The 13,608-nt window shown below is 27.2% G+C and overlaps 1 protein-coding gene across 1 annotated transcript in view; it reads right to left on the bottom strand.

Annotated features, from left to right (window-relative positions):
• LOC107451503 (neuroligin-4, X-linked) overlaps nucleotides 1-13,608 on the bottom strand; it is a 124,701-nt gene that overhangs the window by 48,481 nt on the left and 62,612 nt on the right. The window contains exon 2 of the mRNA XM_016067624.5: nucleotides 3,004-3,153. Within this exon, the coding sequence (XP_015923110.1) occupies nucleotides 3,004-3,153 (150 nt within the window). The remainder of the gene's footprint in view (nucleotides 1-3,003; nucleotides 3,154-13,608) is intronic.

Genomic DNA, 13,608 nt, shown 5'->3' with positions numbered 1-13,608 from the left:
GTTTATTTTTAATGCTTTTATAGCTAAAATATTTCATTCAAAATGTTACTTTAAGTTACTTTATTTTTAAAATTTCTGTTTTGCGTTAGTAGATGCAACGAGTATTTTTTTGTTCAAATCTGCCAACTGTCAGTTTAAATATAATCATCGTATGTATGAATGTTTAAATTGAGAAAGACAGCAGAAAAATAAATAATTCATATCATTCTGTCTATTTTCTTGTTTTTTGAACCTTCAATTCTTCTTCCTTTTTTATTCTGATGCTATATATGATATTTATCAATAGTATTTGCTTATTTATCATATTTCATTCCTTAGTAGAAATTTGAATTTTGACGTTCTTGAAAAATTTATATATTAGTTTAAATATAATATCATGCACATTTATTTTATATAAATAATCTGCTTGTAATAAATAAATTAAAGAACATTTATTTGTTGATTATTAATGTTTGGGAAAAAATCTATCTAAAATGCTACTTTTAAATAGTTTTTTTTTACATTTATTACACCGAATGTTTATAATTAATATACATCAATTGATTTTAAACTTTATGATAGGTACACGGAGAAAAAGAATCTGGTAAATTCATAGCACTGTGTGACAAAGCCATTTCAAATAAAAATACATAATTCTGGTTTACAGAATATAAACAACATACGATATTTAAACCATTCATTTGGTAATGATTTGTTGGAATTTCTGGATTTTTAAATTATAGTTCTTATTATAGTTCTTATTACAACACATTTAGTGAAAAATACGAAACAGAAGAGCTAATTTAACAGCATAAATATTTTCTATACCGTTCTCTGAAGTATCATAATAAAATTATCACATTTACTAAGTTTTATTACGAGTAATACAACCATATTTTATTGATAATTTTTCCAAAATCAAAACCAAAGCACTTTTATAAAAAACAATCGAAATTTTTAGTGTTCCAATAAAACTAAAAATACGATAAATTTTACAATTTCGGTCATTTTTTTTGTCAGTGGATAAAAGAGCATATTTCGAGCTAACTAGATTGTTTCTTGAGCTTTCCGTAGACTCATTAGTCTTAAGAACGATAGAGGTAAACAAGAGACTAATTTTAAACTCATTCTGGTGGCTAATTTATCCATATTTTACCCACGTAAATTCTAATTAATGCGGTACTGCTCTTATATAAATGTATATTAAATCTCATTATTTTATAAAATAAGGAATAATAATGAAAGTGTTCATGATAAAACAGGATTTGATTTTAAAATTAAAATAACATTTTATAAAAACTAAATCGTAATTACGTAATTGTTTTACGTAAATGCTTTTTAAATCTTATTATCCAATAACATAATATATTTAATCATTTTGGAATTGCATTAAAAATGTTTTTAATTTCAAAAATAAAATTAACTTTTATAAACAATTTTTTTATTAAGTTATTACTCTAATATAAATACATTTAAATCTCATTGTCTACATAAAATAAATCTTTTAAGTAACCTCGTGAATTGTATCTTAGCCGATGGCAACAGCAAAATTCTTAATTTCATTAAATAATTTGAAGGAATAAATAATTTGATAATTTCATTAAACAATAAGAATGGCATACATTTTGGTAATAAATGAAATAAATAAAGCGTTTGTGATGTTAAAATTTTTTGACCATTACATATTTTGCGTAAAGTATGCTTTCATGAATCAATCTATATTTATAAAAAGTAGTGAAAGGATTTTCTCTAACTTAAATTACGCTTTTATATAATTGAAGGAATTAATAAATACTGTTTATTAAAATCATATTGTGTGTTATATAAACTATATTTATATGACTAACTCTAAGAACAACTAAAGTTAACATGAAAAATTACTCAGCATCAACTATGAGATGCGTAGTAGTAAGTTATGTGGTGAAGATAACAGCTAATTTATTTGTCTATTTTTGTATAAAACTACCTATTCATGAATAGAAAACCAATTTTATCAATGAATAATATGATTCCTATACAAACACTCAATTTGCCATTTAAAACAGATTGAATTTAATCTTCAGCGTTGAAAATTTTTCAATGTCATAATATGCTTGATAATAATTTAATTACGTTTTTAACTTTCTTTTAAAAGATTTTCTCTTATTAAAAATTTTTGGAACTTATTAATTCCTAGGTCTTAAGTGTCTTAGCATCAGACAGAATATTAAATATCTTGAGGTCAAATTAAAAATTACTTTATGACATTTAACCCAAAAACAATTAATTTCGTAAGAAAATCGCAATTTTTTTTTGCGCAATTGAAAAATTAAAAAATTATCAAAAGTCTTAAGTTCTGAAAAATTTAGTATAATATGTACAAAGGCATAATATGTAAAAGGAGAATAGTCCCTGGTATATATATATATATATATATATATATAATAATAATAATAATAATAATAATAATGAAGGAAATATATTTATATAAATAAATAAATAACTTAAAAATCTCATTTTGATAATTTCATTTGTATCTAATCATTAATTTTTATTTATTTAACTCTAGACATGAAAACGCATTCAAATAAAACACGTTTTATTTATTTCCAGAAAGGAGCCCTGATTTAAAATTATTAGGAAAAAGAAATATAGTTACATCATTGTGAAATATAAAATTATCAAATTATTACAAAAACCAAACCTATGTATATATACATATATAATATATCTAGTTATAATAATTAAGATGAAGTATAAATTCAACAAATAAAACAAGTCTGACAGCAAAAAAAGATATTTATTTATTTTTATTAATATACTAAACATTTATTTACTTTTACTAAAAATATTTATAAGACTTCGTCTTATGACAAAAATCCCATTTAAATAATTTTAATTTGTTCTTCTCTATTCATAAATTTTTAATTTATTCATTTATTTCTCTCCAGAAATAAACCTTGTGAAAAGAGAATTATTATATCGTTCATGAATTAAATGTATAAAAAACGACCATATGGATATTATATCTAGATAAGACAATACCTAAAATTCCAAGCCTGTAATTGATTGTGACAACAATGACATTTCCAAAGCTTGCCAGAACTCTTCCATCATATGGATTGCCCGCATTCCATTCGTAAGATTCTCCATGTATGTATACCATAACTGGAAGATTGGAAGCTCCTCGAAGTGCTACAAAATAAAATAAAAATCAATCAACGAATATATTTTTTTCAAAGTAGCAAAGACTTTTATGTTTCTATCAATAATTTATCAAATCAAAATATGTAATAAGCTATTAATATAGTATCTATTATAGAAAAGTAAAAAGTAAGTTGAGGTGTTAAAAATACATATTTAATCAAAAATATTATTAGCAAAATTTTTAAAAAAATGCTTTTCTACCACCTTTTGATCTGGTTATCAAATTTTCAATGCACTGACCTGCTAATATTAGTTATTCCAGAGTCAAATATTGCTAATCAGTTTGAACACACTTTATTTTCAATTACGAAATTAGACACAATAGTATCGTTTTCTGAATAAATATACCGTTCTTTCAAGAGCTATGTATTGATGTATGCGATATTGTTCGTCAAGCATTGTAAGAAATATCCAGCGAAATTAACGGCTCTTAATTGGCAGCTTTGCAGGATGAGCAAAAACGTCAGATTTGCAAAATATATTCACAACCTCAAATTCTTTTTCTTTTTTTTTGTCATACTGGAAAAAGTTATTTTCTCACTACTAATTAAATTATTACGTAGTCATTATAGATGCGTAGTCATTATAGATTTTTGAAATTTCCTATGTAATTCTATACTTGTAACCAGATATGGATATTCTAACTGCACTGTGACTCTAACCTGAGGTGAGCAATCTCCTAAGTCAGCCTGAGCCACGGCTCTAGAGTTTTATAATGACGGAAAATCTGAAACTATTTTTTTCCTTAAAACTCTTGCATTTAAAAATAATATCCAATCAGAAAAAAGCTTTAAACTGGGCCATCTTTATGAAAATAGAGCAGGTACTAAAAATTATGATAACATGATTTCCGAATAGAGAAAGTTATTGTACGGGAAGTAAAATTGTATGGAAAAATTTAGAATTTTAACTGATGGGTCCTTTTATGATTAGGGTAAGAAACTGTAGTGTCAACAAAACAGATTATATTAAACCACTAGATGGTGGAAGATATGAAAAAACGGGAATTTTTTACTTTGTACATTTTTCTCTTTATTTCAATTTAATAGTCATTTACTTAGCAATCATTTCTTTTTTATTTTATTGTCAATTTGATCTATTGGATTAATTTCGTATTTCGTCTTCTTCGCTAGCTGTAAGTTAATTTACTCATTCTGCTATTTTCTTATTGTAATTTCTAAGTTCTTTGCGAACCTAATGGAAGTAAACAGAACGGAATTCCTGTTATAAAATTTTCTGGTTGTTACTTGTCCATAACTTTCTAAATTTTATCAATAAATTTGAGTGGGACGTTGTTAAGTATATACATATATTGTTTTCTGACTAACTTAGAAATAGAAGAAAACTGGGATGAAGTGATTTGTAATTTTGTTTAAATTGGAATTATATGAAGATGAATTATAATATGCTATTCTAATAAATGTTTTTCATTTTCAAAATTAATTACTGTTGCTAAAATGATTATTTACTGAAATATAAACGGTGTAAAATGTTGGCTCTTTTTTTACTAAATTCTAATCCATACACATCATAAACATTCTATGAATTGTGCCTATTTTCTTTTTTGCGAGATAAAGAAAATCTAATGAACTAATCTTTGAATCTATGAACTAATCTTTGATATGCAAGTAACATAAATCTTCATTACTCAAAAAAGATAGAGAGATATTAAATTTCAATAGCAGAATATTAATAAAATTTATGAACGCGGCTACAATCGTTCGAAGTTCTTTTAAATAAATAAATTTGTACATATTATAATAGAACTTGTAATCTTTAAAACTCCAAATTCACCTATTTAGGAAATTAAAAGTTTCAATTTGTTTTTCGTTTTTATTCTATCAGACAATCCTGCTTTAATATTAGTTAACATATTATTTCTTAATAAAATTAAATTCATGACAGTAAGCTGATGTCGTAAGTTAAATTTTCAACCTAGCTGTTAAATTTTTAAATCACTGATTATAAGACAGAACAGCCGTAATTTGAAATGTTTTTATTGCTTTAATAATTTATTTTTTACTATTTTATAGTTGGTATTAATATTATTATTTATTAGTTCATTAAATATGAGGAGAAAACATTTTGTGTTTTCAAAGAGAAATAGAAAACGGGAAAATTACTATTTATTTAATAAGAAACGAAATACTGCACTGTTAAAAATGTTTCGGCAAAAATGGTTAAATAGAAATTTATATTTGTTATTATACCATATTCTACCAAAACAGTTAGATTTTCCATACAAAATAATACTCCAATTCAAGCTGTTAAGTGCGAGAAAAAAATGTTTCTTGATTTTTTTTATCTAATACGATTTAACAACCAGAATTCAATGCGTGCGAATTAGGCCCACCTTATGAAGGCATTTTGATTCATGCAGCAGGGTACACACAGTAGCTGAAAAAGCTAATTGTTCAATCTCTTGACCGGCTAAACAAGGGTTGCAATTCTTGCTTGTTACCACGATATTTCGTCAATTTCTTCAATATATGAAGCGTTTCTAGTATCCTGCAATCCTCGATTGGTGACCCTTAACTAATAGAATACGAAACTTTCATTCATGAATAAATGACGTAGTACCCATAGAGCTCCGATGCCTTTGTAATTTTTATTCTTATGGTTTAGAAACTATACTGGTTATAAATGGTTAAAAAACCGTATAGTTTAGTACTCACGGTTTTTTAACCGTACCAGTTGTAAACGGTTTTAAAACAGTAAGCAAAGAAATGTTCTTAACCATAAACTTTAGGGTTAATCGGATGGACAGACTGCAACCGGTTACATTACCGTAATTTTAGAATAAAAGTCTAACTTCGTGTGAAAACTGTATTTCATGTTTGAATTTACTAAAATTGTTGTGATGACAGAGAAATATTGCTTTTAAATATTTTTAAATGTAAGGGAAATAGATTTGAGTTCCTTAAATATAGTTCAAAGGGAAAAATGTTTTCAGTGCATATTGTTCGTTTTTTGTAGTTTTTTTTCTACATTTGAAAGTGTTCACGTTCGAAAAAAAGGAAAAACACACGAAAGATGAGCAAGACCCAAAAATTGCATGCAAATCCTGAATTATTGTGGGTGGTAGAGAGCAGAGGGTCTGAAAAATTTAAACAAAAGTCGAAATTAAGATTGATTAGCCAAGTTTATAGTTTTTGAGACAATTTCATTTTGAGACTTTAAAACTTATTAAATACGTCTTTAAAGTAGTAAATACCAGTAACTATATTACAATTCACGAAACTCTTTTCGTTTTCGGAAAAAACGTTTCTTGGTAAATTCCTTAAATTAAAATTTTGTGAAACTGAAGATTTGATTACAATTATCATTTGTTTGATGTTACGCATTTCATCAAAAGATTTAGGAGTGATTTTTTTGTTGTTTCATGCAGCTCTTTTAGATAAATTGAACGTATTAGCATCACATATTAGCCAAAAATTGATCCCCCTCCTGGAAGAACTGCTAGTCAAGCAAGTGCTCTAACCGTTTTATTTTCTTGCCATACGAGTAAATTATTTTAAAACCAGATAAAAGTTTTCAGAAAGCAATGAGGTGACACGTGAAAGAAGAAGCAATTTTATTAAATATTTAAAAAAAGTCATATATATTCAAGAATCACTGATTTTTATGAAAGAAATTCCAAAAATTCTGATCTGCAAAAATAGTGAGATTTATTTATGAGGTATATGATTTAAACTATAAATTTAATTACACTATAAAAAAGTTTGGTGTAAGGTTGCTACCATTTTTGTACATTTTTTACTGTACGTGTAGTCAGAGGTTTTGCATACTTTTTAACCGTTAAAGTTTTATGTATTTATTTATTCGTTTTTCGTTTGTTTGTTTACTGATAACTCATATTTACATGAGATTTCGAATCAATTTATAGCTCCATTGCAAAAACTTTTAACTTAAAACTTAGCAAATTTTAATATTATATTTGCAATAATTCTTTCAAACGAATGCAATTTTTTCAGCTCTCTATAACTTTTGCACAATAACTACAGAGTTCTGTATTAAAAATTGCATTCAAATTACCTAAGCATCAAAAATTGCTGTACTTACAATGCATTTATTTTTTATATAATATTTAATTGCTGAATAAGAAACATCATTGCTCATACTTTTTTAAATTTGAGGTAACAATTTTAAAAGTAATCATTCTAGTCATTTTTTTGGGAAAAAGAGCATAAATGAATATTTAAAACACGCCAGCTGACATATATTTAAAAGCAAGCGCTGGAGGAAACAAAGGCGAAATGAAGAAGAATATAAATTTGTTGTCAACAAGTGAAATCGCATTTTTTTAGTGCTTTTTTATAGTTATATTCTCATCTCACTCAAAAATACATTTTCGTTCCAGAATATTCTTTGATTCTCCCAGGCGTCATGACAAATGGCTGAAAATTAAGGAGGATGACAAGGTGCCAGTAAGAATTCCCAGAGGGCCATAGAAAATTTGTGCTGCCAGAAATTTTTATTTATCTTCACATCTTTCATTTCAAAAAAACTGTTTTTTTCTGCCTGCTTCAAGAGCTACATACAAACTATTTTCTCTGGGAAAAAGTTTTTATGTACACTCCAGTTCTTTCACCGAAAGATGAAAAGGAATTGTCGACTTTTATTGCCGAGACTAATCCTCCCAATCACGAACTCTATTTCTTATAGAGTTACGCAGAAGGTAACTTCGAAGTCTTTTTTGTGTCGTCTTGTTTTTACAATAAAACATGTATGTTTCTTCTTTCTTTAGTCTTGAAGACTTTTGTTTTATAGTCGTAAACAAACCAAGTTGTTTTGGACTTTTCAAGAGAAATCAAATCGTAAATGAGTATTTTAAAACAATAAATTTACCTGCAGTAAAAATAATTTACTTTCATAAATAATCGGACGTTTGTTACGTTTTTATAATTACTCCGAAAAAGCCTTAATGCCTTTTACTTTATTAATCGTTCCTCTATTTTTTATCTAGATTTTTGTTCCTTAACTTAAGTTTTCTGTATAAATATATTGCTTTTATTTCACTTTTTTATTTTAAAATAAAATATAAAGGGAGACTGGAATATAATTGATTTATAAATAAATTAATAAATCGAATTAAATTAATTTAAGGAATTATGCAATACTTATCTGTATATATATAAATTTATAACTTTTGACAAGTTATTAAATACTTTTTATTACACATTTTAAGATTTTTTTTTTCAGAAACTTCAATTGTTTCTGAAACAAGTAAAATTATGGTATTTTCTACTTTATTCATAATATATGCTAATGCTTTTCATAGTTAGAATGGTTTTTTCGGATAACTCACTTTATTAAAATTAAATAAACTTCATTTGTTTCATCTAGACAAAACAGCTACTGTTTTGTTATCATCAGGTACTATATTTGTAATAGTAGGCCACAAGCGACTTAATTAAACAAAGCATTGTGTGAATTTTAGAAAATAGGACTCTAAAAATTGATTTTTGATGTCCGTCATTAGTGTTGTATATATACACTGAAATATTCTGGATGGAGTTAAGATGAAAAATACCGAAACTTACGGTGTTGGTTCATTTTACAGTGAAATCCATTTTTACCGGAACATATTACGGAGCAAAAAGTCTGATATACCGTAACTTCTACAGTAATAAGTACCGTAAAATCATTGAATTGTTTTAATTAATAATATTATGGTAAGATATTTTACGCAAAAATGGGTCTTGCGGAAAAATGGGTTTTTCGGGTGATGTTTTCAAATTGCCGTACTTTAGACAATAATTTGATCCCGAATTTTTCATTCACAGTGTATAGCTTCTTTTATAATTTTGAATATAATAAAAATTTCATTTAGCGAAAAAAATATTTAAATAAATGTGAAGCTGTATCGTAGAATAGGAAGTATCAAAAATAAATAAGTAAATAAGCAAATTCAGGGGGTAAAAAAATATAATATCATTACATTCAAAATTATACTTCACTGAAAAACTATTCAGTTGTTTTAAGACAATGGAAAGTTGAAAAAAATTTGCATTAATTTCATACTTAAATTTGTATAAAGCAAGAAAAAACTAAATATTTGAAAAAAAATAATTTGGATAAAAGTGTAATCGCTTGTAATAAGCTAATATAAAACGCAATCGTTTCTTTTAAATTATGTAATGTTTTTTAATCACTCAAAGGTGTAATAATTCTTTTGAAATGAAAGTTTCACTGAAAAGTTAAATATTTACTCGTCTTTTATAAACTGCGGAAAAAAAAGATTTTTAACATTTTATTTTTCATTCAATCTGGAGTATAACACAGAATCATTACTTCAATAGTACAAGAAATTTTTTCACTATTTCTGGAGAAATAGTATATTACTTTTTTCATTGAAAGTAATATCTTGAAAATGTCACTTGTAATATATTTATTTTATTAAGGAATTATTGATAAAGTTAATTTTAAACTAATTATTTTAAAGGTTAAATTATTTAAAGATACTAGTTCGATCTGATATACGAAGAATTGCATTGACAAAATATTTTAATTAAATCTGTTTATAAAGTATATAAATACTACATATATATCCTAACGTTGCTCACTGGTTTTTGTTGCAATGTAGCTACGAAACCAAATATATTCTTCCCTTGAATATGTTTTTTTTCCTTTATGTAGGAAAGAGTTTTAAAGAAAATGCTTTCTATAACTTCTGTATTCTCTAAATCCTTAGAAAAATACGCCAGTTGTAATTAAGGGGTCACAGTACTCTCTTTTAAATAAAAAGAAAGGAAAACATTTTCGATGATTTACAAGCACACTTAATTGAAAATAACTAATCAGTTTCCAAAAAATGAAAATATTAATAATATTTTTCAAAAATTAAAAAAATATCAATAATTTAACAAATGTAAAGATTTAAGAGTTCTTTTTGTATATTTTTCAAAAAATAAATTTTTGCTAAATGCTTGCAATAATATTTGCTTAAATTATGTGCACAAATTTGCTTAGATACGAGCTAGACGATTTTTTGTGCTAAGTTGCATGTGAAATACAAGAAAATTTAAAGAAAAATGTCGTACACACAGCTATAGCATAAATGTAAAAATTTTAATATTTTTTTAATGATATCTCAATAAACAATGTTATTAAATACATCATGCTTAATGTAAAATTGCTCTCTTCAAAGCTATTTGTTTAGTAGGAAAAATTCACCAGGCATTCAAGCCACATACAAACATCTAAAAAACATCCATATGGAAAGTATTTTAAACATACGTTTATGTGAGAAAAACTACATCCTTTTTTGTCTTAAATCATTCATATACGATTCAAGAAATGAATTTTTTTCCTTGTGTTTGGAATTATTTGATACTTTTATAAAGCATAAATTTTTTAATACTTCAGTCAATTTTTCTGACAATGTTAACTCCTAAATATGGGTGTTGGAAATACTTTTCATAATATATAATATATCAAACTAGCAGTTTTGTGTCGATATCGGGCAGTTAACTAAATAAATTTGGAAAAAGAAAAATGAATTTTCAACTATAAAAGTTTGATTCATAAATTCCTTATATATTAAAAAACTATAACTATTAATATTAATTTAGTTATTGCAATAATTATCATAAATAAGGCTGTGAAAATTTAGAAATTATTATTGTTTTTTGGGATACACTTTTATAAAACAAAAGCATCGAGAAACGTAAATAAAGATTGGAGGTTGTGTATGAATATCATTTTGTGATGTGAGTGGCTCTTTAAAATAAGTTATACACAGCGGAACCTCTCGGGAGTGACCACGTCTTGTTCCACAGTAAAATGGTCAGTAATGGAAGTTGGTCGTTCTTGGGGGTTACCTCCATTGACTTCAAAATGTTTTCAAAGCTTCATGATTATTAGCAATAAATTACCCAGTGTCATTTTCTTGGAGTGGAAGTACCACTTGTGTTGACTTTAAGAAAACTGGATCGATGAATAAACTTTTGTTGTTCTTGACGTATGCCATTTGGGCAGAGAGGGTGCGATTGTTCTTTTTGTCCTGTGGCGCCATCTATGTCCAAGAATTAAAAATTCTGATACACCCACTCGTCACACCCGTTTATAGTGCAGACCCATTCATGCAACCATTCATTCCACCGCAGATCGTAATTTTGACCTGAATCAGAGAACGATCAATCTCCAATTCAGTACCTCCAGAGGTATTGATTTGTAATGGGTACTTAGAGGACTTTAAGACTTGACAGATTTAACGTGCATCAGTCACCATTTACTTCGGCAGACAGGGATCAAACCACGACATCTAGGACATGGAGTGCGCTACCTACCAGGCTATCCCGGTCCTATTAAACTTTAGTGTAAAGTAAAATGATCTCTGTGTAAAACTAAATTTATTAATTATGAAAAATGGAATTATTTTAAATAAACAAAACATTATATTATTTGTTTAATTTATATTATAAAAATTTGTACCGGTATTTCATACCACTAGTATTGAGTTGATGTATAATGCAAGACTTGGTATGACTGACTTGGAAATTGATTACTTGCTAACTGTATTGTGGATCAAAAGATTGATATCTGCGAATTATTATGCTTACATCAGCGATTCTCAACCTGTGGGGCGCGCCCCCCTAGGGGGGCGCGAGCATACTAGAGGGGTGGCGCGAGAATATTCAAGAGAAAATATTATTTAAAAATTTATTAACTGGATGAAGGGAAATCGCACATACACATAGAAAACAAAATACATTTCGACATATTTAATAACTTACTAAAGTGAAACAACTTATTAAATCAAAACTTAAGGTGGGGAGCCAAGGGGGGCTTTACTTTGAGGATTTTTCCTAATTTTCTGATTAAGTCTGTGCGGCTGAATTTTTTTCTGTAATATCTTACACCTATCTCTAATATATATCATGTATACTTTTAATTGTAAAATAAAATTTCATTTCAAAATTGTAGTTTCTGCGCCTAAGGTTTCCCTCAGGTTCCAAAGGTGAGCCAGATAAAGAAATCACTTTTTCACCTACTCAGATTATCTTCAGAAAAAGCATTTGGACTGGCAAACGCTTTTTAAAAAGGCTTGCTGGTTGGAACAAGTTTCCCGACTATAAAAAATATATTTGTTTTTAGAGTGTATAATTTGTTTATTGATTTTACATTAATAGTTCTTGTGTGAAGTCACTAGCGATTCTCTTGAGTTAACTCATTAGAATTAATCAAGAATTTCTGAGTTGATTTTTTCAAAAGATTAACTAACACGAGTTAAATAACCATAATAGAGTTAACTAACCTAACCCATAACTAGAATATTAAAATACTCAAATTTACAAGAAAATATCAGAATCGACCACAAAAACACTCATAATGACCACAAAAATAAAAAAAATACCTGAAAAATTGCTTTAAAATGGAAAACAATACAAAAAACTTGAAACAAAATATCGCAAACTCTATTAAAGTGCAGAGAACATCAAAATATTATAAAAGTTCAAAAAATACCAAAGTTCCACATTTGCTTAAAGCGAAATAAATCAATTGGCATTCAATTCAATCATTCCTTTCTGAGAAATAATATGCTACGTAATGATTTATAATTAACTCTTTTATAGATTTCCCTTTGTTTCCGAAGGTGGCCCACGTGTCCCCAAGGTGGCACCGGTGTCGGGCATCTTATGCAGCAGGGACATCTTATGGTTCAAAATAAATTTAATTTTACTTTGTAGGGTGGGCTACGTTAGAAACTCTGGCCACCTTTGGCTTACCCACCTTACTTAATCAAAACATAATTTTTTTTTTAAGAAATTAGTAATTTTTAATGATTTCCTTGGGCCTGTCTTGCAGAGCAAAGTTTTTTGAGGTGAGGCTTAATATTAGAAATAGTCACTCTCAGTTTTGTATCTATATTTAGCCGTGATCTTTATTTTGTCTTCAAAGAAGCCACAGCAGAAAATACAGTTTCACAAAGGTAGGATGCTGAAAATGGTAATAGAATGCGAAATGCCCTTGTTTTTAGTGCAGAAAAATCATCCTCTTGCCCAAAATTCAAATAATGATTTATTACTAAATTGTATTTTGGTTTTGCCACTTGTCGTGAAGTCTATGAATTTTTCTTCCTCATCAATTGAGAGTCATTCAGGAGTCTTATGAAAGAGATTACTAACCCACTCGTAACTTGCAATAAGTTTGTCGTCAGCAGGAAAATACTTTTTAAAATTCTGTTTAAAATACTTTTTAAAATTCCATCATGGCTAAGTGATTTTCAATGGTTACGAAAATAACTTTTACATGTTCTTCTTCAGCCTTATAAGTTTTAGTATAATTATCCACATTTGCAAACAGTGTTAAGTTTTTTTGCTTTAAATTTCTGCCCCACAATTCAAATTTTCTACAAAAAGCATTAACTTTATCACTCGTATCCAACATATGTGTATTTGCTCCTTGGAGTTGAAGATTCAAGTTATTTAATTTCTAGAA

This window comes from Parasteatoda tepidariorum, chromosome 2, assembly GCF_982258835.1.
Source record: "Parasteatoda tepidariorum strain Cologne lab strain chromosome 2, Ptep-v5.0, whole genome shotgun sequence".
NCBI classification, from domain to species: Eukaryota; Metazoa; Arthropoda; class Arachnida; order Araneae; family Theridiidae; genus Parasteatoda; species Parasteatoda tepidariorum.
The sequence above is the reverse complement of the archived record's forward strand: the minus strand, read 5'-3'. Positions and strand labels throughout refer to the sequence as shown.